This window comes from Lissotriton vulgaris, chromosome 7 (genome assembly GCF_964263255.1).
Source record: "Lissotriton vulgaris chromosome 7, aLisVul1.2, whole genome shotgun sequence".
Lineage (NCBI taxonomy): Eukaryota > Metazoa > Chordata > Amphibia > Caudata > Salamandridae > Lissotriton > Lissotriton vulgaris.
Genome location: NC_141695.1, coordinates 1,309,788,845 through 1,309,816,624, shown reverse-complemented (window position 1 = coordinate 1,309,816,624; position 27,780 = coordinate 1,309,788,845). Strand labels below are relative to the sequence as shown.

Sequence of the window (27,780 nt, the reverse complement as noted above, 5' to 3'; positions counted from 1 at the left end):
GACCATGTGACCACTGGGACTTTTAATCACTAAACCAACTCACCTGTGATCAAGGCGCATGGCGCCGAAACGCGTAGGGAGATAAGAGTTGTGAAAAAGCTGCCACATGATCAGACCAAATAAAGTGTCAGTGTGTAAGGATGCGAAGCTGCGGGCTCTACTTTGCTTTCTGTTGGATATATATATATATATATATATATATATATATATATATATATATATATATATATATATATATATATATATATATATATATATATATATATATATATATATATATATATGTTTCTGTGTTTATAAATTAAAAAGGTTTTAGAACTATTTACCTTGTTCCATCTTGATTTCGACATTTGTTCCTCATGAAAGGTTTGTGATTGTTAATTCATTTGAAAGTAATGTCTAAGTGACACGTTCTGTAGTATTTGTTATTTCCATTGAAGATGAGACCAAATAGCCAAGAGTAACTTCCACCTGAAATCCTGGTCTACACACACTAATCCAGGGTTAGCCTCAGAAAGGAAACTCGTGGCAAGGGAAAGGAGTTAGAGAAGATCGTCTTTTTGATGATCATTTTATCATATCATATCATATTGAAAGAATAAGTCAAAGCTCCTCTTGTGGGAAGGGAACGTCAACAGTTGCGGCCGGCACAAGTAAGAGCGATGGGTGTCGGGGAAGTCGAAATACAACAGGATAAATTAGATTAAATTAAACAAAAATAAAACCACTTACCTTGCACTCTCCACATCGCTGACTCAGTGATGCGGTGAGTGCAACGTAAGTGATTTTTTTTTAAAATTCAATTTAACTTATCTCGTAGTATGTTGACTTCCCCGACCCACACATTGCCGTGCCACACCCTGCCGTGCTCAGCCTCACTCCTCTTACCTGTGCTGGCTGCCACTGAACATCAACCTAATTGAACAGGCAAACCTTGCTTCCCTAAAGGCTGCCACTGCTAGATGCCACTCTGGGCAGAAGAAGGCAGTGTTTATTTGCAGTTGGTGGTTGCAGGTGGAGTCACCAGCACTCAATTTAGGGGTCCGGCACTCATTTTTCCTCATTAGACTTTGACCCAGAGCAAGAGAGAAAAACATAGAAGGGGGAAACAAAAAGAAAGAGACAAGATAGACAAAACGGTAACAAAGGAGGAAAGCAGGAACCTGCAAGAGTGAGATAAAGGGCATGGGGTGTCTGGAAGTGGATTAAAGAGACATGAGGTGGAATGAAGACTACTCGCCCTTTTTATTAGGCAGCCCAGACATTTGATAGTGTGGCCATGGACTTGGGGCCCAGCGTTTAATCTTTAATCTTTGCAAATTAAATACTGAAAGAAATACACAGATCCCTGTAGCCCAGGGCCATCTCTACCTCTCGTTCTGTCCCTCCCTATTTCTGTTCCTGTGCAACCCGGGAGAGGGAAATGCCCATGATAAACGCTACTCTGGAGATCTAAAGATCTACCTCATGATGCATGACAAGAAGCCGGGCAGTTGCATGGAAAGGGCTGGACTTTCACGATAATTAGTGGAACTGCAGCCACTGCCCCATTAGTGGAGAATCTCGGCAACTGCTGGTTTTCTTACCCAGTGTGTGCTGCTGCACATGCTGCAATGAAACACTAGCCTGAATGCAGTGCACACCAGAGACTATGGTCCATATGTACGGAAGGGTTTAGTATTTCTTAACGGACCGAATCACAATTTCTGGCTGTTAAGAAATGCTAAATTACATTTCCTAATGTACAAAATCATATTTGTGGTCGCAAAATGCGATTTCTACCCCATAGAAATTGCATTTTGTGAGTACTGAAGCAGGATATCACAAATAGGGATGTCCTTATTTGATTCCTAAGCACATGTACAAAGAATTTCCTAAAGTCGAAATGAGCATTTAGGAATTTAAAAAAGCACACCAGAATGCTTTTTTTAAGGTACCATGGAGCGTGCTCATGCCCCAAGGGCATTGGAGCACTTTACAGTAGCACCACTTTTATTTGACTGTGATTTAAGGGGGGGGATCTAAGGGCCATAGGTATCAATTGTTTTGTATTTCCTAAGTTCCGATTTCCGAATAGCTATCGCCACTGCTTAAAATTCACTATTAGAAAATCGCAATTTTTGTACTTTCCATTTTGCATTTCCTAAATAGTGATTTCTTAGGATTCGTTATTGAGGACATGTAAAATGGAAATTTGGTACATATGGCCCTATGAAAGATATCCGGTGTGCTTATGCATAACCCAAGAGGGCTTGAGGAAGACCTTTAAACACCTCAACCCAAGGAGAAAAGATCATCTGTCCTACCAGTGCTTAATTTGTAAAAGAATAAGTGCCAGGCTCTGGTTGGGAGGCACAGAAGCTTGCACCACAAATTGTCCCTGCCAGCTGCCAATGACAGTACAATCACAGCTACTAACCATCACACTCTTACAGGTTTGACAATTCATACTATTCCTGGCCCCCAAAGCTATAAGAATGGACTGGGAGGCAGGTATAAGTCGTTGTAGATGAGAACTGAACTGAACTAATAGGCAGCCGTTGTTGTGCTCATATTGAACTTAGCCAGACAGCGCCACCATGTGGTAAACTATCATAAGTCGCAGCAGCTGGCTATTAGGTGCTGGTGCCGAGCACGGAATCCATCGGCTCAAATTAAGCACTGCTCCAGATCATTGAGACTGTTCCATTGTGTTTTTCACCCTAAACACTATTTGGAAGGTGAATGTTGTTTCTGGACGTTGGTCTGTATTGCCCTTCAGGTTCAGATCCCCTCCCGCTGTAGGGCTAATTTCCAAATCCCTGAGTATCGAACTTGGGGTCTCCAGCTAGCCTCTGACTGCTCTCCCAGCCTGTCTGAAGACCTCTCTCACTGGGCCAGGGTCCAGGCTGCTTCACTACCAGCAGAGATCTTTGCACAAACGTTTCCTTTCTGCCTTTTCCAACAGTAGTGAGCTCCAATCCTACAACCTTTGCCTTTCTTATTGGAACCCACTGGGACCACGTGTACCTACTGTGTTTATCCACTCTAACTGACTCTGCTAGATGTGAGGAATAATTGTATTTTTGTTTATAAATATTGCTTTCCGGTGTTTTCTGTGGTGCGTGGTTTATAATGTGATAAGTGGCGTTTAAACAACAGTGAGCCCTGTTCAGGGGGAGTTAGTCCAGTGCTTTAAATGGGCCGGTACTGGCCGGTAGGGAGTACCCACACTTTTTTTTATTTTGAGAGGGATAGTAAAGGCACTTCTCAAGAGAAATGCTATACTTTTAATTGGAGAGTACTGGCACGTCTCTGAAACAAGCAGGTACTCTGGTACCTGCACTTCGATTTTTACATTTTAAGCACTGGGAGTTACGGAGTTAAAAGTATGAGTATTGAAGGAATCGGAGACCGCAATTAGTGACTCGCTTGGTAATTACTCATTTCTAAGGGGATCATGGGGTATCATATATTATCCCATAGCCCTACCCCCAGGAGTTACCGATGCCCGTATGTGGGATAAAGGCCTGCTTTTAACATTGAACCCACAAGAAGAAGTTACAGTTGTTTCTCTGATCTGCTGGACTCTTAAGATAAATCTCAACTTTTAATGGCATCATAGAGCATAAAATGTTATAGGGTGGATGTTATCGGGTGGTGAGAGGACTAGACTTTTATCCACGTCACGCAAGCTCATCCAATGACGCTAAAAGGACACAGAACCAGTTTTTCACACCAGTTGCTTAAAGGATAATTCGACCCATTGTAAACTGGACCTTTCCTTTGAAGTGAAGTGATGGGCGCCGCGCATGTTATAAAATATCGACTTGTACAATGTTCTACTCTTGCAGAAAGGGGTGGTTGGCGTTATTTTACCCCTACTGTTTGCCTTGTAAAATATGTAATGTAAAATAGCTCTTCTATAGCGCATTCTATCACTCCAAGGAGCATCTTGGCGCTTAATACCAACCCAGAGTGAAAAAGGTGGTTAGCTGGAGCAACTCCTGAGAACATAAACCTTACACTAAAGCTCTACAGGCAGCATCAGTAAGCGTAAAGACCCAGGTTTTTAAGGCTTTCTTAAAAAGAGATTCAGATGAAATTTGACGGAGTGCAGGAGGAAGTTTGGTCCATGCTCTGAAGCCTAGCACCACGATGGATTTTCCACCTTTGGTTGCTAGTCTGAATTTTGGGACAACTAGCAGATTGAGGTGGGAGGATCTCAGATTCCGGATCGGGAGGTGCCGTTTGAAGTTTTGTGAGAGATACCTAGGTCCTTGTGCGTGATAAGCTCTAAAAGTGATGATCAAGATTTTGAATAGGATACGCTTATGAATGGGAAGCCAATGGAGGGCATGAAGTGCAGCTGAAGCAGATGATTTCCTGGGCCAGCCCAAAACCAGGCGGGCGGTGGCATGCTGGACCATCTGCAGCCTGAGGAGCACGGACTTATTAGCTCCCGCATACAGGCTGTTGCAGTAGTCCAGTCTTGATGTAATAAGTGCCACCGCTACCGTTTTCCTCGTGGACAATGGGAGGAGGTCAAAAAATGTCCTAAGCATTCTAATGATAAAGAAACATGTGCTGGCTACCCCAATGGCTTGTTGCTTGAAGGATAATGCATCATCAAACTTAACACCCAGGTTACGAGCAGAAGAGATGGTGTTAGGAGGAGCTTCAGCCTCTTCGGGCCACCACTGGTTAGGGGAGAACAAATTTTGCGGACCAAATGGTAATATTTCTGCTGTAAATGTAAAAAAGGCCAAAAGTCGCAGGACTGGCTCTCAATTTCTATGGTTTTAGGCTCTGAGAGCCAGTGATCAGTCTAGAAGGGCGAGGAAAGGCTAGAAATTGTCCTACAGTAGTGGATAGCCTAAGGCTCTCTAAATATGGCGCTTGCCGTCAAGGATAAATGTTCTCTTTGTGAATGACATGTGATTTTTCCAACTTTGTAATGCGAATGTCACGAATAATATATGTATTCTTCATTATAATACCAAAACGCTCAGGCTACAGATTGTTAGAAAATTAATCAGATCTCTTTATTGGTATCATACAAATTCAGGCATTTTCGGGTGAAAACTTGGTCGGTGCGCCAACCATCTGCGGACCAGCATCCACAGACCGCACCCACACACTTGTGCTTGAATTCTTTGCAGAGAGTGCCCTCTAGTGGTAGTGCTTGGACAGAGCAGCGCAGGACACTGCCAGGAACTTCTCCCAGGCAGCGTGCACTGAAGGGGTGAAGGCGGCTCCCATCTTGCGGGCCAAGACGATCACCAGGCAGTTTCCAAGGAGCTGAGGAGGGAAATAAAACGGTTGTTAGTCAAATGGAATTCGGCAGAGAAAATTGAAGAATCATGACGTGTAAAGGCACTGTAGACAGGGAGCTGCAGGAGAGTTAAAGGCAGGTGACCTGCAACATTAAGGGCACGTTTCCTGTGTCATCCTTCTATTCCTTGCTCAGAGGCATAAAACAGCCTCTCATCTCATACATCCGCATGGCAGCAGTGAATTAGGGGGTGAGGCCTAGTTGTGTTGCTACCTATTGTTCTGCTGAACCATTGCACGCAGGGGCCAAGGGCTGTTAGGGGCTCAGGGGGGCCCTGTGATGGCCGCATTTCACTCTCCCACCGGGGCACAGGGCATCCTTGTCACACTAAAGTAAGAGACAATCAACGTTCACAAGAGATGGAACAGCACTCACTGAAGAGAGTGGCTACTATTTCTAGGAGCAGGGACGAAACTGTGGCTAATGGCACCGACAAGCACCACAGAGACTAACCTGATCGGTTTGTATAGAAGGGAGCACATTCACACAACATCCACCCGAGAGCACGTCCAATCAAGGGAGATGCGTCACGTTGTAAAGCCCTGCGCCACATGTGGGCGTTCCGGCACAGGGGGGGGAACCGGAACAGGAACACCTTGGAAAAGTGGCTGAGTGAGATCAACAAGATTTCACTCAGTCACTCTTACGGCCATTCTGCGTCAAAACCCTGCACCTGCTTGAAGCAGGCGTAAGGATTGATGCAGCATGTTAGGCATAGGGGCACCGCGAGCCTTGCTGGAGCTGCCTCGCAAACGACGCGACTCCAGCAATGCACCACCTTTCCGCCGGGTGATGCGCCGCGCATCTGCCCATCCGTGAGCAACGGTGCACCTCATTGTGAATGTGACGCATCAATGGTGGCGCACGGGTGGTTTGGTGTTGCAACTGTTCTGGCGCATCCTTGCTGATTAGCAGTGATGCGCCAGAAGATGTAAATCTGCCCCCAAGGCTCTAAGATGAAAGAACTGGGGGTAGAGGAAAGCAAGTAGCCACCACACCACGAGAAAATAGTCAAAGCACACAGTCTCTAGGTGATGAGGTGACACGCTCTCCTCTTGGTTCAAGGTTGTCAACTTTACAGGCTCAACACAAGCAATATGAGTTTGGGCTAATCCAGGCGTGCAGCGCCCATAGGACTCGAAGGGCTTCAGGCCTCCCACGCCCCCCCCCCCCAAAGTAATGTGTGTCAGCCGGGGCTGAGACAGCATCCGGGGCACACACACAGACAGTGTTTGAGCTGCTGTGGGGCTGGCTGGCCCGGCGTCCGTCTTATTGCAGCCACACCTGAGTACTTTACAGGTCTTTAAAAGACTATTTACTTGTTATTGAGGCTTTGCTGTTTTTCACCTCTTCTTAGAGCCCCTGCATCTCCACTCTGCCTCTTGCTGGAAGAATTACCCCCGCCCCCTTAAAATTCTATTATGATCTCACTCTCTTGGATTGCTCATGGCAGATATTCTCTCTCCTGAATTCCTCAGATTTTAGCATAAATACTGTTTTGTCCTCACCTGGAAGTTCTGAGGGTCCACGTGCAGGGTGTCCGCGTGCAGCTCGCTCAGTTTGGCCAACGTGTGCTTGATGTCATCGAGGTGGTGGACGGCTCCTCCCAGGGCGGACAGGACCTTCTTGCCATGGGCAGCAACCTTGGCATTGCCAGCGATGGCTGATGCAGTGGAGAGATCCCCAAAACTGCTGAAGTACCTCTGGGTCCAGGGGAAGACGACCAGCACCCTAAGAATGAGAAACACAAAAAGATGGAATGGATGGATCATCTCTGCATACGTCTCTTATTCACATCTGATTCTTGCTTTATCTCTTATTAGCAAAAGCAGATAATTAAATACACGAGTGAAAACAACTACTGATCCTAAAGATGATCAAAGAGCCAAAGGAGCATCAAGAAAAACACGACTAGAAATACTACATCTACCCAAAAAAACAGGAAAATCCAATTGACAACAGATCTTCTAGAGTCTGTGGCTCTCGTCAACAGACCCCACTCACCCGTCTAAACCACCAAACTCCTGCTTCTTCAAACTTCTTCAAACTAGCTTTCAATACACTACCTACCAGGCAAGGTGTGAGACAACAACCCACCCTTACAGTGAACGTTAGGTTCCATGAGGAGCTGCAGCACTCTTCAATCATGGTTTACATGGGACCCCATTTTCGGCTACAACAACCAACCCTGACAGTATTCATGAGGTTTTGGGGGAAGCTGCAGCACTATAGTATCATGGTGTGCATGGTAGCCCATACGCTCCAACAACCAGTGCTTTAAATGGAAAAAAATAAGTGCAGGTACTCACCAAAAGGAGCAGTGGACTGGGGGATGAGTGTGGGGTGGGACTGGGGGGAGCCAGGGGCGGCGCTAGGTTCTCAACCTTTCAAAACTTTACATGCAATATATGCAAGAAATCCAAGTGCAAAGTAAAAAAAATCGGAAGTATATGTCCAATGGTTATGGCCCTAATAATAATAATAAGGGTATGTTCCAAACCATCTCTGAATGTTGCCATCAAAGCTTTACATGCTGGAATTTTTAGAAACACTTACTTATAATGAGAAAGGAGAACTACGAGTCCCAGCATGCAAAAGCATTTCCAGCTAAAATCCATAACTGTGTGAAAGTCTAAAGCATTCCATGGAGCTGTCTGTCGCATTTGGTTAAACATGGTTTCCCATACGAATCAAGTGGTTTAAATGCACCAAACCCCCCAAAAAATTGTGTTGCCTTTAAAGTGTTTTTTTGTTAGAGGGTAATCGTAAAATAGGTGGCAAGGTCAGGGACTTACATTCAAGTAAAAATGCTTAATTTAAATTGCTGATGAACTAACATTTACAGTCATTTAAAACAATGGCATGCTGAACCACTGAACTGCCCTGAAGAATGCGCCCCACACCATCTCCATTAGTTTTATGGTGGACTCTCAGCTCCTAATGTGCAGGATCAAAGGGTAAACAAGACACCCTGCTGCCTCGCCCCTGCTGGAGGAGTGACAGAGAAGCAGTACAAGATTGCTGTGTCAAGGTAAGAAGAACTGCGGTTCTGGTGCTCCTGTGCGAACTCAGCTCAGGATTGCAAAATCACAGCTAGTCCTGTTTAAAGTGCTGCCAAGGCACGAGAACATGAAGCGCACCCCCTGTGTCAAAGCAAGGCCCCCCCTATGAGTACCGGTACCCTCCTTGTCCTAGGAGAAGTTCCGGTACTCAAGAGGCGATAAATTAAAAAGTGCCAATACCAGCCCATTTAAAGCACTGACAACAACCAACCCCAGTAGAGTGTGAGAGGCCACAAGAGAAGCTGCGGCATGCCACCATCACGGTGTGGATGGGACCCCATGTTACGCGACAACAACCAACCCCAATAGAGTGTCAGGGGTTCCAAGAGAAGCTGCGGCATGCCACTATCATGGTGTGCATGGACCCCATGTTACGCTACAACAACCAACCCCAATAGAGTGTCAGGGGTTCCAAGAGAAGCTGCAGCATGCCACCATCATGGTGTGGATGGGACCCCATGTTACCCTACAACAACCAACCCCAATAGAGTGTCAGGGGTTCCAAGAGAAGCTGCGGCATGCCACCATCACGGTGTGCACGGACCCCATGTTACGCTACAACAACATACCCCAATAGAGTGTCAGGGGTTCCAAGAGAAGCTGCGGCATGCCACTATCATGGTGTGCATGGACCCCATGTTACGCTACAACAACCAACCCCAATAGAGTGTCAGGGGTTCCAAGAGAAGCTGCAGCATGCAACCATCATGGTGTGGATGGGACCCCATGTTACCCTACAACAACCAACCCCAATAGAGTGTCAGGGGTTCCAAGAGAAGCTGCGGCATGCCACTATCATGGTGTGCATGGACCCCATGTTACGCTACAACAACCAACCCCAATAGAGTGTCAGGGGTTCCAAGAGAAGCTGCAGCATGCCACCATCATGTTGTGCTTGGGACCCCATATTACCCTACAACAACCAACCCCAAGAGTGTGTGAGAGGCTACCAGAGAAGCTGTGGCATGCCACCATCATGGTGTGCATGGGACCCCATGTTTCGCTACAACAACCAACCCCAATAGCGTGTGAGAGGCCGCAAGAGAAGCTGCGGCATGCCACCATCATGGTGTGCATGGGACCCCATGTTACGCTACAACAACCAACCCCAATAGCGTGTGAGAGGCTACAAGAGAAGCTGCGGCATGCCACCATCATGGTGTGCTTGTGATCCCATCTCTGGCTACAACCGCCAACCCTGATAGTACACACGAGGCTCTATGAGCAGCTGCAGCCCTCCACCCTCTAAGTGAACCATGTAAGGCTAAAATACCCAACCCCAGCAGGAGATAGTAAAGGCCACAGCTCCCATGGTGGACTGGAAAGCCTGCAGTGCATGGACATGTGGTTGCAGCCACCAACAATTACAGCGCCGCATTCTCAGTGAGTATGTGAGAATCTACTGTACTGCCCTCTGCTGCTTCCATGATGCGCTTGACACTCCATCTCACACACCAGCACTTTCCTTTTAATGATGTCCACGAGAATCACCCCGAGACTACAGCATCGTGTCCGCGTTGTACATAGGAATACAACTCACCCTACAAATGCTGTCCTTCTTTATGTACATGTAAGTCAGTCTGAGGGTATCACATACACCCCTTGTGACGTATTTCCGTACAGCACTGCACCCTCTTAATGCAAATGAGATTCCATCTGAGGGTACAGTACTTCTTACAAAGGTTATTTATGAGTCTAATTCTTAGTCCTCAGAGCCAGACCCGAATTCTGTACATGAGAAGATCATCGGGTGCCAATTATGGAAGGGAATCCACTCTCTCTAAGACATGCGGAAGGCCAGCTTTATTCTGAAAGCGCCTGAAACCTTTGTGTTACAAGATCTTGCATGATTCTCTCTGCACCATCAGGGGTCCATGGATGAACTCACAGAAAGAAGCAGAGTCAAGAAAGCTCGGTCTCACTGCATAAAACCTCAGCCAATTAGCATAATTCCCCATCCTCAAGATCTACATTGGGCTCCTCTCAATTTTACACAATGCGACCCTCACGACCTACGAGGCGCTACGTCACACCACAATAAAGATTCCTATGAATGATATTTTATGAATGTGAAGCGAGTAAAAGAGTAGAAAGAGAAGAAATACATCAGCGGGGAATGGTGGGAGATTATATTTGGCAGCAATACCTGGCCAGGGTTTCTTGTCCATCAGCCGCCGCGTCCACCTGGGCCCACACGGAGGTGATGGCGGCCTTCTCTTCTGCTGTCCACTGGACCATCTTTGCTGGCGGTGCTGGGAGGTTTGTTGAGTCAGAGTCTGCTGCTGGAAGCTGCTGCTGCGGAACACTTCTGAGACCCCAGAGATTTATATGGCCGGCGGCCAAGACCCACCCAGGGTGGACCGTTCTGCTGAGTCACGCCGGACCCTCTTATCTTTCATGCCAGCCTTCCCCACACCCACACGCAAACCTTTCTGACGTCTTCTCAGAAACTGAGCATTTTTGTGTGCTTTTGTTTCGCGCTACAATTCTAACACATAATAACAATATTTGTATGTTACTTCTACAGATTCAAGTGTTGGGATGTACATAGCTGACTGTTTTTCGTCCAGCATTATTTTGTGGAAATACCCGACGTTTACCCTTCACAAACATTAATTACAGAGCTTCCCGGTTTACTCAAAGTTAGTTTCCACTCTAATCACATTCATCCGAGATACAACATGAATGCCGCATAATTCTCCGCGAGTTTTCCGTTTGTGCAGCTTTTCAATGCATAATACTAAACATTTTCAGGTTCTTTTCTGTGCAAGTTTACTTTTTGAGAATGTCTTGTGCATGAATAGAACATTTTTTCCTGCACTGTGCATCTTATGTAGCAGTGTGCACCACTTGTTCAATCCTTCCTAATTTGCAAGTGAACACTTTCCCCCCGTTTCCACATATTATACATGCTACATAGGCATAAGCCTTAATGAACAGCTCCACACACTACTCTCCAGCCTGCCTTACTCCACAGCTGCAGAGGGAGGTGGAAGCAGGCCTCTGGGCAGAGAGAAGACAAGAGACATGAGAAGCAAATGCTTATGAACATGGCTCCGAAGTAAAAAAGTCTAGGGCCTTATTTATGAAGGCCTTGCGCCGCCGGTGCGTCACTTTTAACATGGGAAAAAGTGACGCACCGGTGGCGCAAGGCCTTCATAAATAAGGCCCCTAGTGTGTAAGGTGTCACGAGAGTGCGAGGATAGCACATGGATGGCAAGAGAATGTTTCCATGTCTCTTGCGTATAGTAGAAGTGCATATTTATAGTCCCTAGAAACAAGACTGTAAGGCAAGCAAGTGTCAGAAGTGTTACGTTGACGGACAGGTGTGATGCAAGAGTGTGTCTTAATATCACGAGTGGCAAAGGAGCACATGGCTCCTAGGAAGAAACAGCACCGGGACAAAGTTGTCTGAAGTGTGTGTGTGCATGTGATGCATGTGTGCCAAGAGAGTGTTTTGGTGGCACATGTGTAGTAGGGGTGTGTGCGTGTGTGTGGCATGCACGTGCATGCGCGTGTGTGTGTGTGGGCTTGTGTACACATGAGACTCGGGATTCTGTGCAGTGTCCGAAGCTGTCGCGCACCATCTCTTTTCATTTTCGTTACTTTTGTTACAATCGCGCCAATCAGGAGGGTGCCACGAGTGCATCAATAGTAAAGAAAAAGGGGGATTTTTTTTCTATTTATTTACTTTAGATGCAATCACAGCCCCCCGCGCGGGTGACGTGATTGTAACAAAAGTAATGAAAACTTATTTTTGTTTTCATTATTTTTGTTACAATCGCTTCACAAGCGCGAATGCTGTGATCGTAACAAAAGTACATAATTACTGCTGCTGGGCAGGTCGCTGTCCTCAGCCCCAGCAGCTTAGTCGGAGTTTGCAAACCCCCTTTAGTGCACATGTCAGACAGAGCTGGGCTGAGCCTCAAGTCCTGCTCGCTTCTGTGTAAAGGCTTTACAAGGTTCTTGTCATTCGAGTGAACTCGAACGTTTTCTAATTTACACTTCACATCTCCTTGGTCAGTCCCAGACCCAGTGCAACGCTTTTCAATCACTCTGTCCCTCTCAGCGTTAAAAGCTCTAGTGAAGGAATCTAAAAAAAATAGCAATTTTCAGACTTTTTTTTTTATTAATCAGACCAGCAGTTCGATTGGTCCTTTCTGATAGAGCACCCTCAAGGTAGAACAAAGGGGAAAAGAGAAAACAGATATCCTTTAACTGTGTCCATCCCTGAGACACTAGGGGATTGAGGTTAGCTACTTGGGAGGTCAAGACTTTGGATACGTTTGTTACTGGGATGGATGGAGAACATATTGAGATAGAGCGTGACATTGAAAAAGTGAGGCTTTTCTTACATCTTGAACTGCCGGAGGGTTGGAGAAGGCATGTTTTGGTGTGTTTGTCTGATATCTAGGTCGCTTCACACCATAACAAATTTAAATTTGATGTAAAATAATCAACTGGCAACACAAATTGGCAAAAAAGTAATGCACATAGTGTCTTTTCGATCTTTGTCTATTCTAAGACTAAAAGGCTGTAGGAAAAAAGATGAAAAGAGAGGAACGCCCTGGGGCCCTGACGCTGTTGGTCTCTCTGCCGCCGCAGCAAGCACCACCTCGCGGCCGCAGAGGGGGGAGACTACAGCTCCCAGGCTCCTTTGCCCGCACCGCCCACTTCCGCCTGACAGCGCGCCCGGAGGCGCATAAAGAGCAGGAGCTCCCACTGAGGATCGGGGGCCATAAACGCTGCACAGGGGCAAACGAACTTACCTGCGGACCGGAGGCTGCAACACTCGCCACACCAGACACTCCTGGGGTCCTGACGCTGTTGGTCTCCCCTGCCGCCGCAGCAAGCACCACTGCGCGGCCGCAGAGGGGAAAGACTACAGCTCCCAGGCTCCTTTGCCCGCACCGCCCACTTCCGCCTGACAGCGCGCCCGGAGGCGCAAAAAGAGCAGGAGCTCCCACTGAGGAGCGGGGGCAATACATCGCTGCACGGGGGCAAACAAACTTACCTGCAGACCGGAGGCTGCAACGCTGGCCACACCAGACGCTCCTGGGGCCCTGACGCTGTTGGTCTCCCCTGCCGCCGCAGCAAGCACCACCGCGCGGCCGCGAAGGGGGGAGAGTACACCTCCCAGGCTCCTTTGCCCGCACCGCCCACTTCCGCCTGACAGCGCACCCGGAGGCACATAAAGAGCAGGAGCTCCCACTGAGGAGCGGGGGCCATAAACGCTGCACGGGGACAAACAAACTTACCTGAGGACCGGAGGCTGCAATGCTCGCCACACCAGACGCTCCTGGGGCCCTGATGCTGTTGGTCTCCCCTGCCGCCGCAGCAAGCACCACCGCGAAGGGGGGAGACTACAGCTCCCAGGCTCCTTTGCCCGCACCGCCCACTTCCGCCTGACAGCGCGCCCGGAGGCACATAAAGAGCAGGAGCTCCCACTGAGCAGCGGGGGCCATAAACGCTGCATGGGGGCAAACAAACTTACCTGCGGACCGGAGGCTGCAATGCTCGCCACACCAGACGCTCCTGGGGCCCTGACGCTGTTGGTCTCCCCTGCCGGCGCAGCAAGCACCACCGCGCGGCTGCAGAGGGGGGAGACTACAGCTCCCAGGCTCCTTTGCCCGCAACGTACACATCCGCCTGACAGCGCGCCCGGAGGAGCATAAAAAGCAGGAGCTCCCTCCACCTCGCGGGCACGCGCGGGCGGAGCCGGGCAAAGCCCTGGCAAAGGGCGGGCAGTCTGTGGCCGTCCAGGGCAGGAGGAGGCAGGGCTGGGCCAACCCTCTGACATCGACCGAACCATGGGTAAGCGCAAGAAAGCCAAACATGCTGAGGAGGGGGGAAGAGTGCGAAGGTCCCAAGACTATTATATCTTATCTTTCCTCAGCTGTGGGAGCCCTTACTAAAGAAATTGCGAGTGCTGAACATGAGTTGGGTTTGGTTCCCCATATGACAACAAATGGTTCCAATTCCCCTGATATTGCTCATTTACCTCATATTCCTTTAGAACCGGAGGTGATCGTGGTAAATTCCAACTCGCAAGTGGCACATACGTCTGATCCCTCTCCTGGTAACATCCCGGGACAGAGCACCCAAGTGCCCCATCCAGAACTGAAGCAGAACTCAAAAAGACTGAAAAAAACGGAAGGCACCCCCATTGTTAAAATTGCGACAGATGATATCCTGGGCGTCCAGCTTGAAACTTTATTTGTTAACCGCATTGAGCCCCTGTTAGTGGGTATTGCAAAAGACATTGTGGAAACTTTAAATACCTGTCTCACTGGTCTGTTAAAGAAATGCTCACTCATTGATATAATTGTAAATGATTATACATTAGCCCCAACACTACCTAGAGTGGGCATAGATCCACAGGACACAAACCTTAGCGAGGTTGTTGGCAAACCTGGCCCGCCGCGGTGTGATAAAGAGGAGGCCACAGTCAATAATGGGTCCTGAGAAATAAACACAGTCCTCTGTAGCACAGAGGCAATACATTCGAATCTATGCTGTCCGGGCAGCTATTTTCAGCCCCCAAGTACTGTCCCAAGTAGGCGGGCAAGAGGTTGCCAAGTGAAATTAGATTTTCCCCTTGAGGCAGCACCATTAGTTGCCATATTTACTGGTGTACCCCCACTTAATGAAGGCCAAGGTGAATCTACACTGGATCTTCTAAATAGGGCCAGATCCTGGTGTGACGATTTTACTAGCGGCAGGACAAACATCTCAAATAGGATTATCATGGCTAGAAGGGTGGGTTGAATCGGGAAGTGCCCAAAGATTGTCCAGGGGGACTGTGTGATAGTAAATTTTAATTGCCACAACCAGGCCAATAGATTGTTCTGGGATGGCTCAGAGATCTCAGATTCAGGCCACTTGAGACCGGTTCCCCTGGGTTTTTTCTACCCGCCCATAGTAACCAATTTTGGGGCTTATTGCCCTGTAACACTGAGGAGGAGTCCGACCCGGGTAGTGTGAGGGGATAGAGCAGCTGGGCACATACATACAGATCCCCCAATTGGAGGGTTAGGATCCCGGGTGGTATCTTCTCCTCTGTCAGCACCTATATTTTCAAGAGGTGAGGGCCCAGTTTTGAGCAATCACTTTGCCCTTCTCTCAAAGTTAGAGGAAGTGGATTGACAGCTAGTGCTGTCTACGTCTGTTACCCCCAGGGCTATCCACCTCGATGCAGTCTGCAAAATCATTAGCTGGAATGTAGCCGGAATTAGAGCAAAGAGGGCAGATGCAGTTTGGCTTGATTTTGTTACTAGCCACGACATCATAGCTTTTCAGTAATCTTGGGACACTTCCCCCAGCTTCTGGTTGGATGGCTTCACTAGTATTGCTTATCCGGCTGTTCCAAGTACCGTTGGTAGGGCTAAGGGGGGTCTTATTACTCTCTTTTCAATAAAACTTAAGGGGACCCTTAATATGGTCAAAGTATGCTCACCGAATCTCTTAATTGTGGAATGGGTAGTTTCCCCTAGTCACAAAATTATCCTAATTAATTTTTATAATTCTTGGGATAGGGACAATAGAAATGAACATATTGTTGTCTTGGAAAACTTATTTTTTACGCTCAGTCAAAACATTCACACTACTTTTGAGCTCATCTTAATGGGCGATTTTAACATTCATCCCTTCAAGGACCTGTGCAACATTGGAGAACTTGAGGGCCCAACATGTTCAACGGCTCCACATTTTGAGCATACAAAGGCAGGAGAGGCTCTTGAGGAAATGCTGGCTAATTTTATCCTTTTTGAATCATTTAACACTGATGGGGGGGGGGTAAGAACAATTACTTATAAAGGTACTGACCCCGGGTCCATAATAGATTACATTTTCCTGACCCCAGGCATCTTACACAGGGTTGCGTCCTATAGAGCTATTGTATCGATATATAGTGACCCCAATCCGGTGCTGCTTGAGGTATATTGGGGAGGTTCAATGGGCACTAAGTCTTGCCCCGCACAATTAGTGCCCGCCATATGTTCCGTTGACCAAGGGAGAAGGTTAAAATGGGCCAAGGTGATCCCCAGAAATTTTATCGAAGACTGCTCCCCAAAATTGAGGGGAATATGTTGATTTGCCCGGATCATAACGCCACAAACCATGAAATCATTGGGGCCTTCGAATCCATATGTATACAAACTTCTAAGGCGTTGACTGCCAAATCAGGCTCGGGGGGAATTAAACATCGTAGATGGTTTGATTCCAATTGCTCAAGAGCCCATAGGGCATTGTTGCAAGCACTTAAATCTACTCCAAGAGACAAGGCAGCTGTTGCCATTTTAAGGAAGGAGTATAAGTCAATAACTAACGGGAGAAAGAACGACATAAAAAATGCAGCATGGGAAAAATTACTCTCTATCGACGTATTGCGCGATTGTACCCAGTTTTGGTCAACAATAAATCAGCCTTTTTTCTCAGACTTAGATAATATAGATACGGACTGTGTCATCCCTGATGACATATGGCTCCGGCACTTCAGAAATGTGTACGGCGACACAGATTCTGGAGTTCAAGGTTGCCGGAGGGTGGCACTTGGGTCTGCTCCTCTTATTTTTACTCAAGGAGAAGTGGAGAGAGCCATCCTGGAGACCTCTATGAACAATGCTCTGGGGCCGGATGGTGTCCCGGCCGATATCTACAGACTTTCCCCAAAGCTCTGGGCTAAGGTGCTCACTAACGTTTTTTCGGCTGCAAATGGCAACACCATCCCCACTACTTGAGACACATCAATTATTGTGCCAATCTTTAAAAAATGGCAGCGAGATGACCCGGGGTGCTACAGACCCATCTCTCTCCTGGACTCTGCGTTCAAGATACTAGGCAGAGTCTTACTATTCAAATTAAGGGATAATATCGAGAGAAGTGGGGGATTATCAAACATCCAGTTCGGCTTTAGAGCTAAGAGGGGCACCCTGGATCAGTGTTCTAACCTGCACATGTTAATCTCCAAATATACGGTAGCCAAGGAAGGGTCGTTATTTTTGGCATTCATGGACCTCTCCTCGGCTTTCGATCTATTGAATAGGGCCACATTATGGGAAATTCTTCTGGAGATTGGGATCGATAAGTCGCTGTTAAATTTTATGGCGTCCCTCCATCAGGATCTGTTTGCTACAGTTAGGGTCACTAAGGAGGGGAGGTGCACGAGCCGCTTTAAATCTGTGCGAGGAGTACGCCAGGGCTGTATTTTGCCCCCCCTCCTTTTTACCATCTACATTAATGGCTTGGGTAACCATCTAGTCAGTGGAGGGGGACGTTCCGCGTGTAGGAGGAGCAAGGATACCGGCTCTCCTATAAGCGGACGATGCAGTTTGAATAGCCCGCACCGGGGTGGGTCTACAGCGTTTGCTGGACACATTTGGTGTTTTTATGGATCGGTTGGACCTAAAAGTAAATGCTAAAAAATCCCACACGATGGTGGTTGCCCACCACAGAAAAAAGTGTAAATCTAAATCTTTCATGTGCAAGGGTGATGTGGTCTCCAGGGTGGCTGTGTTCCCCTATTTGGGGGTGCTTTTTGATGAGAGGGGTACGTGGGGCCCCCAGGTGAAGGTTAAGAGCATATCCATGGCCAGATCCACGTCTGCCCTCATGGGGTTTTCAAAAAGGTTAGGGGCTAGGCCCATGGAGGCCCTTTTAAAAGTCTACAACACCAAATGCATCCCAATTGCCATGTATGGCTCACCTTTATGGGGCTATACATCTAACGAAATGATCCAAAGAGTGGAGAACATGTTTTTGAGACATCTTTTGTCTGTTCCGCAGTCCACACCAACCTTTTCAATTCATTGCGAGGTTGGTCTGGACTACGTAACCGACAAGCTTAACCTGACACCTTTAATTTTTTGGGTAAAGACTTGGCTCAACCATGAGCTATCTCTTAATCATGCAATCTTGACTGATGTTATGTCACTGGATAACGTAAAGAAAATACCTTGGTTGGAATATTTGAGAAACATCTTCGCCCAGTTAGGACGCCCTGAACCCTTTCTATTACCATCTAGTATTAGGAAGGAAGACGTCAATTGGATTAAAACACATTTCATGGAGAGGGCAAGATTGGCTCGTGAGGAGCAGGAATTGACAAAACCTTTAGTAAGAGCACATTATATGTTAACAATCTCCCCCTCACTTGAGCCATACCTTATGATCGTAACTAAGCCCTTCCATAGACTCCTATTGATTAAATTTAGGTTCAATTTGATCCATTTTTCTCTGGGTAGTTATCAAACATGGGCTAAACCAGAAGGGGGCCCACCTTGTAGTTGTGACAAATTCTCACCACAGGATACCATGCATTTTATTATGTTTTGCGGGTTATATTCGGACATCAGGCAAAAATATCTGGTACCAATCCTGAGGGAGGCTGGCTTCACTCAGGTGAGGCCTGCTCTAGCCCATCTTCAGTCCTTGAACAGTACTCGCATTATATTTTGCATGGCTAGTTTTCTAGTGGCAGCAATTAGAATTAAAACAAACCCAGCGCCCTCTAATTTAGTATAATGAATGTTTCTATTCAAATGTATTATCTATGCTGCGTACAATGGGTTTATGTGTATTGCATTTACTTACGATGTCCCCGTATGGTGTTTGTAACTTATGAAGCAGATGTGTTTTTAAGTATAAGTATGTATATAAATGTTTTTATGCATGTATACAAATGTTTTATCCCTTTTATGATTTTTTATAAATCGAATAAAGTGTATTTGACTGACTGACTGACTGAAAAAAGAGGAAGTTGCATAATAGAGGATAGCTAATTCAGATTCAATACTTATTTTGTATGGCGATAGGCAATGCGGGAGATGGAGATAATACAGCATTAACCATATGATTATAAAGGGAGAGCCAACAGCATGGATACAAGAGGGAAATCTATTGCAAACACGTTTCAAGTCATCTTTTGATTCAGCCCGTACAGCCAGTTGGCAGCAGTGTGCAAGTATAATATCACACAGACATTCAACATTCAGGCATTCAACGCGCTATGCACACTTTCACAGGGCGCTTTTACAAAATAAAGCATATTTTTGTCAACTTAACAAACAAATGATTTTTGGGGTAAAAGCCCCCCATACTGCACTTTCACTTTAATAGCGACAGTCAACCTTTCTTTAGACACAACTCATGTAAACAAAGGGATGTGACTTCTGTGAAAGCGCAGCATGGGGGCTTATAAACAAGAAGCATTTATAATGCAAGGATCACTGACAGTATATCGAGGAGCAAAACATTGAGCTGCCAAAATATCGAGGAAAAAATATAGGATGCCAGAATATCGAATTCCTATCTACAAACAGGTAAGTACAATAATATCGCATCCAAATTATCGTTGTAAATAATATAGTGTGTTAAAATATCGAATTTTTAAAATGTCTTACAATTAATGTAAAATGAATGAAATAATAAATTAAATTAACTAAAACATACTTAAAAATACTTAAATAAAGTTAAAAAAAATAAACATGGATTTTAATTTTTTAATACTTACATATATTAACTTAATATTAATAAAAAATATTCAATATTTTTACTGTAGGATAGCGGGAGGGTAAAATTACTATTCCTACTCCAGTGAGTGCAACAGTAGGATAAGCGTTGGATAGCAGGAGGGTAAAAATTACTATTCCCACTCCAGTGAGTGCAACAGTATGGAAAGCGTTGGATAGCGTAGGGGTACAAATTACTATTCCCACTCCAGTGAGTGCAACAGTAGGGAAAACGTTGGATAGCAGGAGGGTAAAAAATACTATTCACACTCCAGTGAGTGCAACAGTAGGGAAAGCGTTGGATAGCGTAGTGGTAAAAATGACTTTTCCCACTCCAGTGAGTGCAACAGTAGGGAAAGTAATGATTTACTATTTAAATAAAAAATACATTAATTATCAATACCAATAAAAAATGTATTAAAATGAATGACCAATTACAAAATATCTAATAATTAATTAAATATAAATACCAAGAAATATTATTTATTAGAAAATAATTACCGATTAATATCGAATTAACAACCAATTAAATATCAATACAAAAATTAATTAGTAATAAAAAATGCCCATTGTTAATTAATTAACAGTAATTAATTATCTACTCATAAAAATACTTTCAATATGTACTTAAATTCAATTAAATTACTTCCCACCCTATTACCCTATAAACCCACAACCCGCTCTGAATAATAAATTATTACAATTAATATAATTATTAAATAATCAATTAATAAAAAATAATCACCAATTAATAAAAAATAATTACCAATTAATAAAAAATAATTACCAATTAATAATTAATTAACAATTACTTAATTATCAATACCAATAAATAAAAATAAAGAATTACTTAATAAGAATTAAATTATTTCCCACCCTATTCCCCTATAAACCCACAACCCGCTACAGAACCAAAATGCAAAATTAAATAAAAAATTATTAATATTCCTAAAAATTCATATTTAATACACTATTAATTCAATTACTTCCCACCCTATTCCCCTATAAACCCACAACCCGCTACGGAATTAAATTAGGCAAAAATTAAATAACATAAAATTCATTACTTTAAAAAAATTCAAACATACATTACAAACATAATACATACTTTTAACACATATACTAACACTTAAACACTATATAAAAAAATAGATATTTTTAACAACTATATTATGACTGTCAATATTACTAACTTTGATATTATGGAAATCAATATTTCTTACCTGAATTTTGATATTCTGCACCACTATATTTTTGCAATTTGATATTCTGTTAATTCTATAAAAAGAACTCGATATTCTGTCCAGTCAATATTTTTTTCCGATGTTATGCTTGTTCACCATAATGCAATAGGTCAGCATTTTAGAAACTTTGTCAATAACTCAAAAAATCTCGCAATTGCGAGACCTATTACATTGCAAATGCTTGTTTACCATCCTTTCAGATTCTCTTGTGGGTGCTTCTGCCTCACTTGCTCTCATGTGATTCCCAATTGGGTTTCTGTGCCTCCATCACTGAAACCCCCTCCCACACACACACACACACACAACCCTTTTTAAGTTTGGGCTCACTTGCTACGCTTCCTCATGAAACATACTAGGGTGCAACATTTCCACCCCATCAATGTTAAAATCCACCAGTCACCACTAAATGAAACCTAGCTCACCCCGGGAATTTCAAATTCATAACTGGTTGTTATAACGTTGGGATACATCCTTCTGCAGAGTATCTGCCTATTCGCATTTAATCTGAATTGTTTTGGTAAACTGCTGTAACAACAATCATCGGTCCGAGATAAACAAGCAATGGCAAGGCCAATAAGTCTGAGTTTATTGTCATAACACTTGCAAATGCAGGCATGTAGAAATAATAGTCCTATACAACAGTACACTAAAGACAATTCTATCAGCTTTTCCAATGCTTTGTAGTGATGGCCGTCATAGTGGTGTTAATGGTCTGGTGGTATTCTAGTGGTATTGGTCATAATTACATTGGTAGTGTGATATTGGTTGCTATGTTTGCGCAGGTCGTATTTTTTGTGTTGGTGGTGTGGTGGGATTGGAAATGGTTGTTGTATCAGCATTGGTGAAGGTGATATGGGAGTTACTGTTGGTGGTATTGATTATGGTATTGGTGGTGGTATAGGTAGTTCAATTCAATTCAATTAAACTTTATTCGGATAACGAAGTATCCATAAAAGTACAAATCAGAAAAAGTAACAGTTTTAAAGGAAACAACATACAATAACATGGTACATACAGATTCAAAAGTCGAGCATGGTCTGTCAAGCTCGGACAGCTATACGCAAGAAAGTGCTGGTGCGAAATATGAGTTCATCAATGTCCATGGTTAAAATCATTAGATAAGCATTTTCCAAGCTGATAGGTTTCAATTTTTTAAAATATGGGGTTAAAAACAATTCAGTGTACTTCATATAAAATGTACATAAAAATAAAAAGTGCACAGTGGATTTATAGCTCAGTCCATCGCACGGACAAGGGAGATAGTCAGAATCTTTGTGGTGACCAAGGGGAAAACAAAGTGCGAATTTAATTGAGCCTGCCCTTAAGCGGAATAATAATCCCCGTACCCAATGACTCATTGGAAGTGTCAAGTAATAAGGGATAGGCGAGGTTAAAAGGTCAAAAGCCAGGTATGTGGAAATTGTGGTCTTAAGGGATTCCCGAATAAATCTTTCTTCAGAAAATAGAGTGTATAGAGCATTCCTTATTTCATTTTTGGGTGGGAGTTTATCTACATTATGTTTAATGAAAACATACCCATAATTAATGCTACAAAGACTTTTATACACTCCAGAAAGCCAGGGAATATCAAAACATTTGTCACAGTTCGACAATCAGTGATAATATCCCTAGTGAGTGAGGCCGCCGGATTATTCCAGATGGAAAGCCAAAATAAGGCAAGGCGGGCACGAATGAAGTCCTCGATAAAATTCAAGTTTAACTCCTTATGGCTGACATATTGTGCAGTAGAGATAGGAACACAAAGTAGCTTTCTAAGGAATCTGTTCTCTTCCAATTGTATAGGTCCACACTTGGCCACACCCCAAACCTCCGTGCCATAAGTGGCGACTGGGGAGCACTGGGCTTTATAGATTTTCAAAACAGCAGATAAAGTGCCAGTGTTCTTGGAGCACAGTAGACTAAGAATTGAGTTGATGGCCTTTGAGAACCTATCCCTGGAGTGAGCGATGTGCTCAGTCCAGGAGTTGTTCGCAGCAAAGACCACACCCAAGTAGGGAAAATTATTGGTAGACCACAATTTATCTGCGCCTACCGAAATACTGCCTAGCTGTCGTTTATTGGGGCCACAGGACATAATAAAAGATTTCTTCAAATTGGTCTTTAAGTCGAGAGACTCCATGTAGTCGACAAATCCCTTCACCAAAATGCGTAAAGCATTCGGTGTGTGGCAATAAGGACCGCATCATCTGCGTAAAGCAGAACAGGTAGGGGATTGCCCAGAATTTTCTGGACATCAAGGGATAAAGAAATAAGGCTTTTATGAAGACCATTAATATAGATAATAAAAAGAAGAGGGGCTTAGACACAACCTTGTCTCACCACTCTTTGAACTTTAAAAGTATTTGTAACTTCGCCCCTCTGACCAATTCTAACACAAGCATTCAGATCCTTGTGCTAATGGGCCAGAAAGTGCACAAGGGACTCATCTGGGCCATAATCCAAGAGGGCTGTCCAGAGTTTCGATCTCTTAACGTAATCGAACGCAGAGTACAAGTCCATAAAAGCGAGATACAATGGTGATCTGCGCGCGATATTGTATTTCCCCAAGATTAGATTAAGATTAAGACACTGCTCAATGGTTCCGACCCAATTACGGAAACCTAATTGGAAGCGTTCCAAAGTACCATTCTCCTCGGTCCAGCACAGGATTAAATTATATAAAATCCGGCCAAGAATTTTTAACGTGTTGTCGATAAGGGAGATAGGCCTGTAACAGCTTGGTTGAGAACGATCTCCCTTTTTAAAGATAGGGACAATGATACTTGTTGACCAAGTACAAGGAAGGGGAGCAACCGTGAGATTATAAAAAACATTTAAACGGAGCGGAGCCCAGACATCGGGGTGTGATTTAATAATATCAATTGGTAGGCCATCCAGGCCCGGTGCCTTATTCCCCGCACTCTGGGTGATACCGTCCTCTACCTCAGACAGAGTTATGTCAGCCCTGGGTGGGTGAGTGAAGGTCAATAAGGCAGAATCAGTCTGGGGTGCAGTATGAATTGCACTAAAATGGGTAACCCAGGATTCGGCTGTAATAGAGCAGCTAATTGGGGTCATAAGCTGTCCAGAGGAACGTAAGTCTTTGATAGCTGACCAAAAAATATTTCCCTTCTTTAAGTCGGCAGCTCTAGCCAAAGCGGCCCAGCGGTCTTCTAAGATCTCAATTTTCCTTTTGCTTGTGATAACTTTATACCTACGTCTTACTTCTCTCACCTCAGACAAGACCCTTCGTAGTTCTCTATTTGTTGCTGAACACTCGCGGTTCAACAATCTAGGACCGGATTCGATATCCCTACAGGGTACAGATAATAAGATTTTAGAGGATGTACAGATATTAACCCCTTCCATGCTCATGACGGAATGGTTCCGTCATGAGCATCGGTGCTCCTGCGCTGATGACAGAACCATTCCGTCATGAGGCCAGGGGCACGAAATCCCTCAGCTGCAGAAAGCAGAGGGATTTCTTTTTCACCCCTCTGACCTTGGGAGCTGGGGAAGAGCTTCCCCAGCTCCCTAGGCCCCCTCCCTGGTTTCTGTTCAATGACGATCAGCGCGCACGTTGCGCTGTCGTCATTGAACACAAACCGAAAATAAAATGAGCCTTTATGCTCATTTCAGTTTCACTTTCTACATGCTCAGTGGGCTATCTCAGCCCCCTGAGCACGTAGAAAGACGGTAGAGGTATCATTGGAAAGGGGAGAATCTCCCCAATTCCTCCCGAGTGGATCCCTGCTTGGGGATCGCCCCAGGAGGGCGATCCCCAAGCAGGGATCCACCCACTAGACACCAGGGAGGGGGGAGCGCCCCCTTGGGCAAGGGCCCTCACTCCCCCCATAAATACATTTATAGTATGTAGTCTTTCTGCCCCCCATGGGGGGCACATGGGGCAATAGCCCCCTAATCTGCCCCCCCGGGGGGGCAGAAAGCCCACAATACACCAGGGAATTTTTTGGGGGGGCACTTTTTTTAGGGTGGGAGCTGCCCGAAATGGGCGCGCCAATGCCCCCCCCCCCCGGCACCATTACAGCCTTTCTGACCCCCCTGGGGGTCAAATGGGAGCAGTAGCCCCCAATTTCCCCCCCGGGGGGCAGAGAGCCCAAAATGCACCAGGGATTTTTTTTGTTCACATTTTTTTTAGGGTGGGGGCTGCTCGAAACTGGCACTTCAATGCCCCAAACCCCCCCACCACCATTACAGACTTTCTGCCCCCCCCCCCCGGGGGACAGATGGGGACAGATGGGGGCAGTAGCGAAAGCCAACTATGCACCAGGGATTTTTTTGTGTGCACTTTTTTTTAGGGTGGGGCCTGCCCGAAATGGGCAAACCAATGCCCCCTCCCCCCAACACCATTACAGACTTTCTGCCCCCCCGGGGGGCAGATGGAGGCAGTAGCCCCCAATCTGCACCCTCGGAGGGGCAAAAAGCCCACTAGACGCCAGGGATATTTTGGGGCAAATCTGAATTAGGGTGGGGGCTGCCCAAAATGGGCATGCCAATGCCCCTACCCCTCCCCCACAAAAATTACAGCCTTTTTGCCCCCCCGAGGAGGCAGATGGGGGCATTAGCACCCAATCTGCCCAGAGGGGGGGGGGGCAAAAAGGCCAGTAGAGGTCAGGGATTTTTTGGGCAAATGTTAATTAGGGTGGGGCATTATCATGCCCATTTAGGGCAGCCCCCACCCTAATTAAAATGTGCCCAAAAAACTCCCTGGCGTCTAGTGGACTTTCTGCCCGCCCTGGGTGGCAGTTGGGGGCATTAGCCCCCAATCTGCCCCGCCAGGGGGGGGGGGCAAAAAGCCCACTAGACACCAGGGATTTTTTGAGGGGGCAAATATGAAATAGTGTGTGGCTGCCCAAAACGGACATGCCCATGCCCCCACCCCCTCCTCGCAATAATTACAGCCTTTCTGCCCCCCCTGGGGGTCAGATGGGGGCAGTAGCCCCCAATCTGCCTCCCCAGAGGGGCAAAAAGCCCACTAGACACCACAGATTGTTTTGGGCAAATTTTTATTAAGTTGGGGGCATTGGCATGCCCGTTTTGGGCAGACTCCACCCTAATTAAAATTTGCCCAAAAAACTCCCTGGTGTCTAGTGGACTTTCTGACTCTCCTGGGGGGCATATGGGGACATTACCCCCCAATCTGCCCCGCCGGGGGGGGGGGGGGCAAAAAGCCCACTAGACGCCAGGGATTTTGTTAGGCAAATTTTTATTAGGGTGCGGCATTGGCATGCCCATCGTGGGCAGACCCCACCCTAATCAAAATTTGCCCCAAAATCACCCTGGCGTCTAGTGGACTTTCTGACCCCCCTGGGGGTAGATGGGGGCATTACCCCCCAATATGCCCTGCCGGGGGGGCAAAAAGCCCACTAGATGCCAGGGATTTTTTTGGGGGGCAAATTTGAAATAGGGTGGGGCTGCCCGAAACTGGCATGTCCATGCCCCACCCCCTCCCCCACTAAAATTACAGCCTTCCTGCCCCTCCCAGGGACAGATGGGGTAGTAGCCCCAATCTGCCCCCCCCCCTGGGTGGGGGCAAAAAACCCACCAGACACACAGGATTTTTGGGCACATTTTTCTTAAGTTGGGGGCTGCCCAAAACGGGCATGCCAATGCCCCCACCCCCCCCACCCGCAACAATGACAGCCTTTCTGCCCCCCCTGGAAGAATGATGGGGGCAGTAGCCCCGAATCTTCCCCCCCGGGGGGGGCAAACAGCCCACTTGACGCCAACGATTACGCTGGCTTTTTTATGTGTGGGGGTAGGGGCTGCCCAGAATGGGCATACCAATGCCCCCACCCCCCAAAAAATATAGCCACAATGTTTCTGCCCCCCTTGGGGGCATATCGGAACAACCCCAGCCCCGAAATCTTCCCCCAGGGCAGCAGAAAGCCGACTACGCACGGATTTGTTTTTAACAATATGCCTACCTGTGGATTTTGGGCCCTAGCGCAGCTGCCACATAGGGAAACCTAGAAAACCTGTACATTCTTGAAAACGGTGATGGATCAAGCCCTGATCTCTTGACTGGGTAAGAGTATTCTGCATCATTCAGAACCTCGTCCATCACCACCCCCTTTTCCAAAATCGATTTTGTCCACACTATGTGTGGGAGGGTATACTCAGACGTGAGTCCCTTGCTCATTGCACCATCAGGATTCAAGCAAGCCGGGCCGACGACGGCTGAAATGCCAGAAACCGGTCCCCGGAAGCTTGTTTCCTTCCCAGTATAAGAATTGGCTTGGTAGTTTGGTTTGCCCTGTTCCCATCATGCACTGGGACAGGAACAGACTAATTTGCATGTAGCCAGGTTCTGAGCTGGGATGGTGCACTGAGCTAAAAAACGGTGATGGATCAAGCCCTGATCTCTTGACTGGGTAAGAGTATTCTGCATCATTCAGAAACTCTGTCCATCACCACCCCCTTTTCCAAAATCGATTTTGTCCACACTATGTGTGGGAGGGTATACTCAGACGTGAGTCCCTTGCTCATTGCACCATCAGGGTTCAAGCAAGCCGGGCCGACGACGGCTGAAATGCCAGAAACCGGTCCCCGGAAGCTTGTTTCCTTCCCAGTATAAGAATTGGCTTGGTAGTTTGGTTTGCCCTGTTCCCATCATGCACTGGGACAGGAAC

General features: G+C 46.0%; 1 protein-coding gene across 1 annotated transcript; it reads right to left on the bottom strand.

Annotated features, from left to right (window-relative positions):
* Positions 1–4,999: 4,999 nt before the first annotated feature.
* Positions 5,000–10,669, bottom strand: LOC147703570 (hemoglobin subunit beta-3-like). Its single transcript, XM_086928936.1, has 3 exons — positions 10,523–10,669; positions 6,823–7,045; positions 5,000–5,280 (listed from the first exon to the last, which is right to left on the bottom strand). The coding sequence occupies exons 1-3, from the start codon at positions 10,612–10,614 to the stop codon at positions 5,152–5,154; spliced, it is 444 nt and encodes a 147-aa protein (XP_086785062.1). The 5' UTR covers positions 10,615–10,669; the 3' UTR covers positions 5,000–5,151.
* Positions 10,670–27,780: the final 17,111 nt, after the last annotated feature.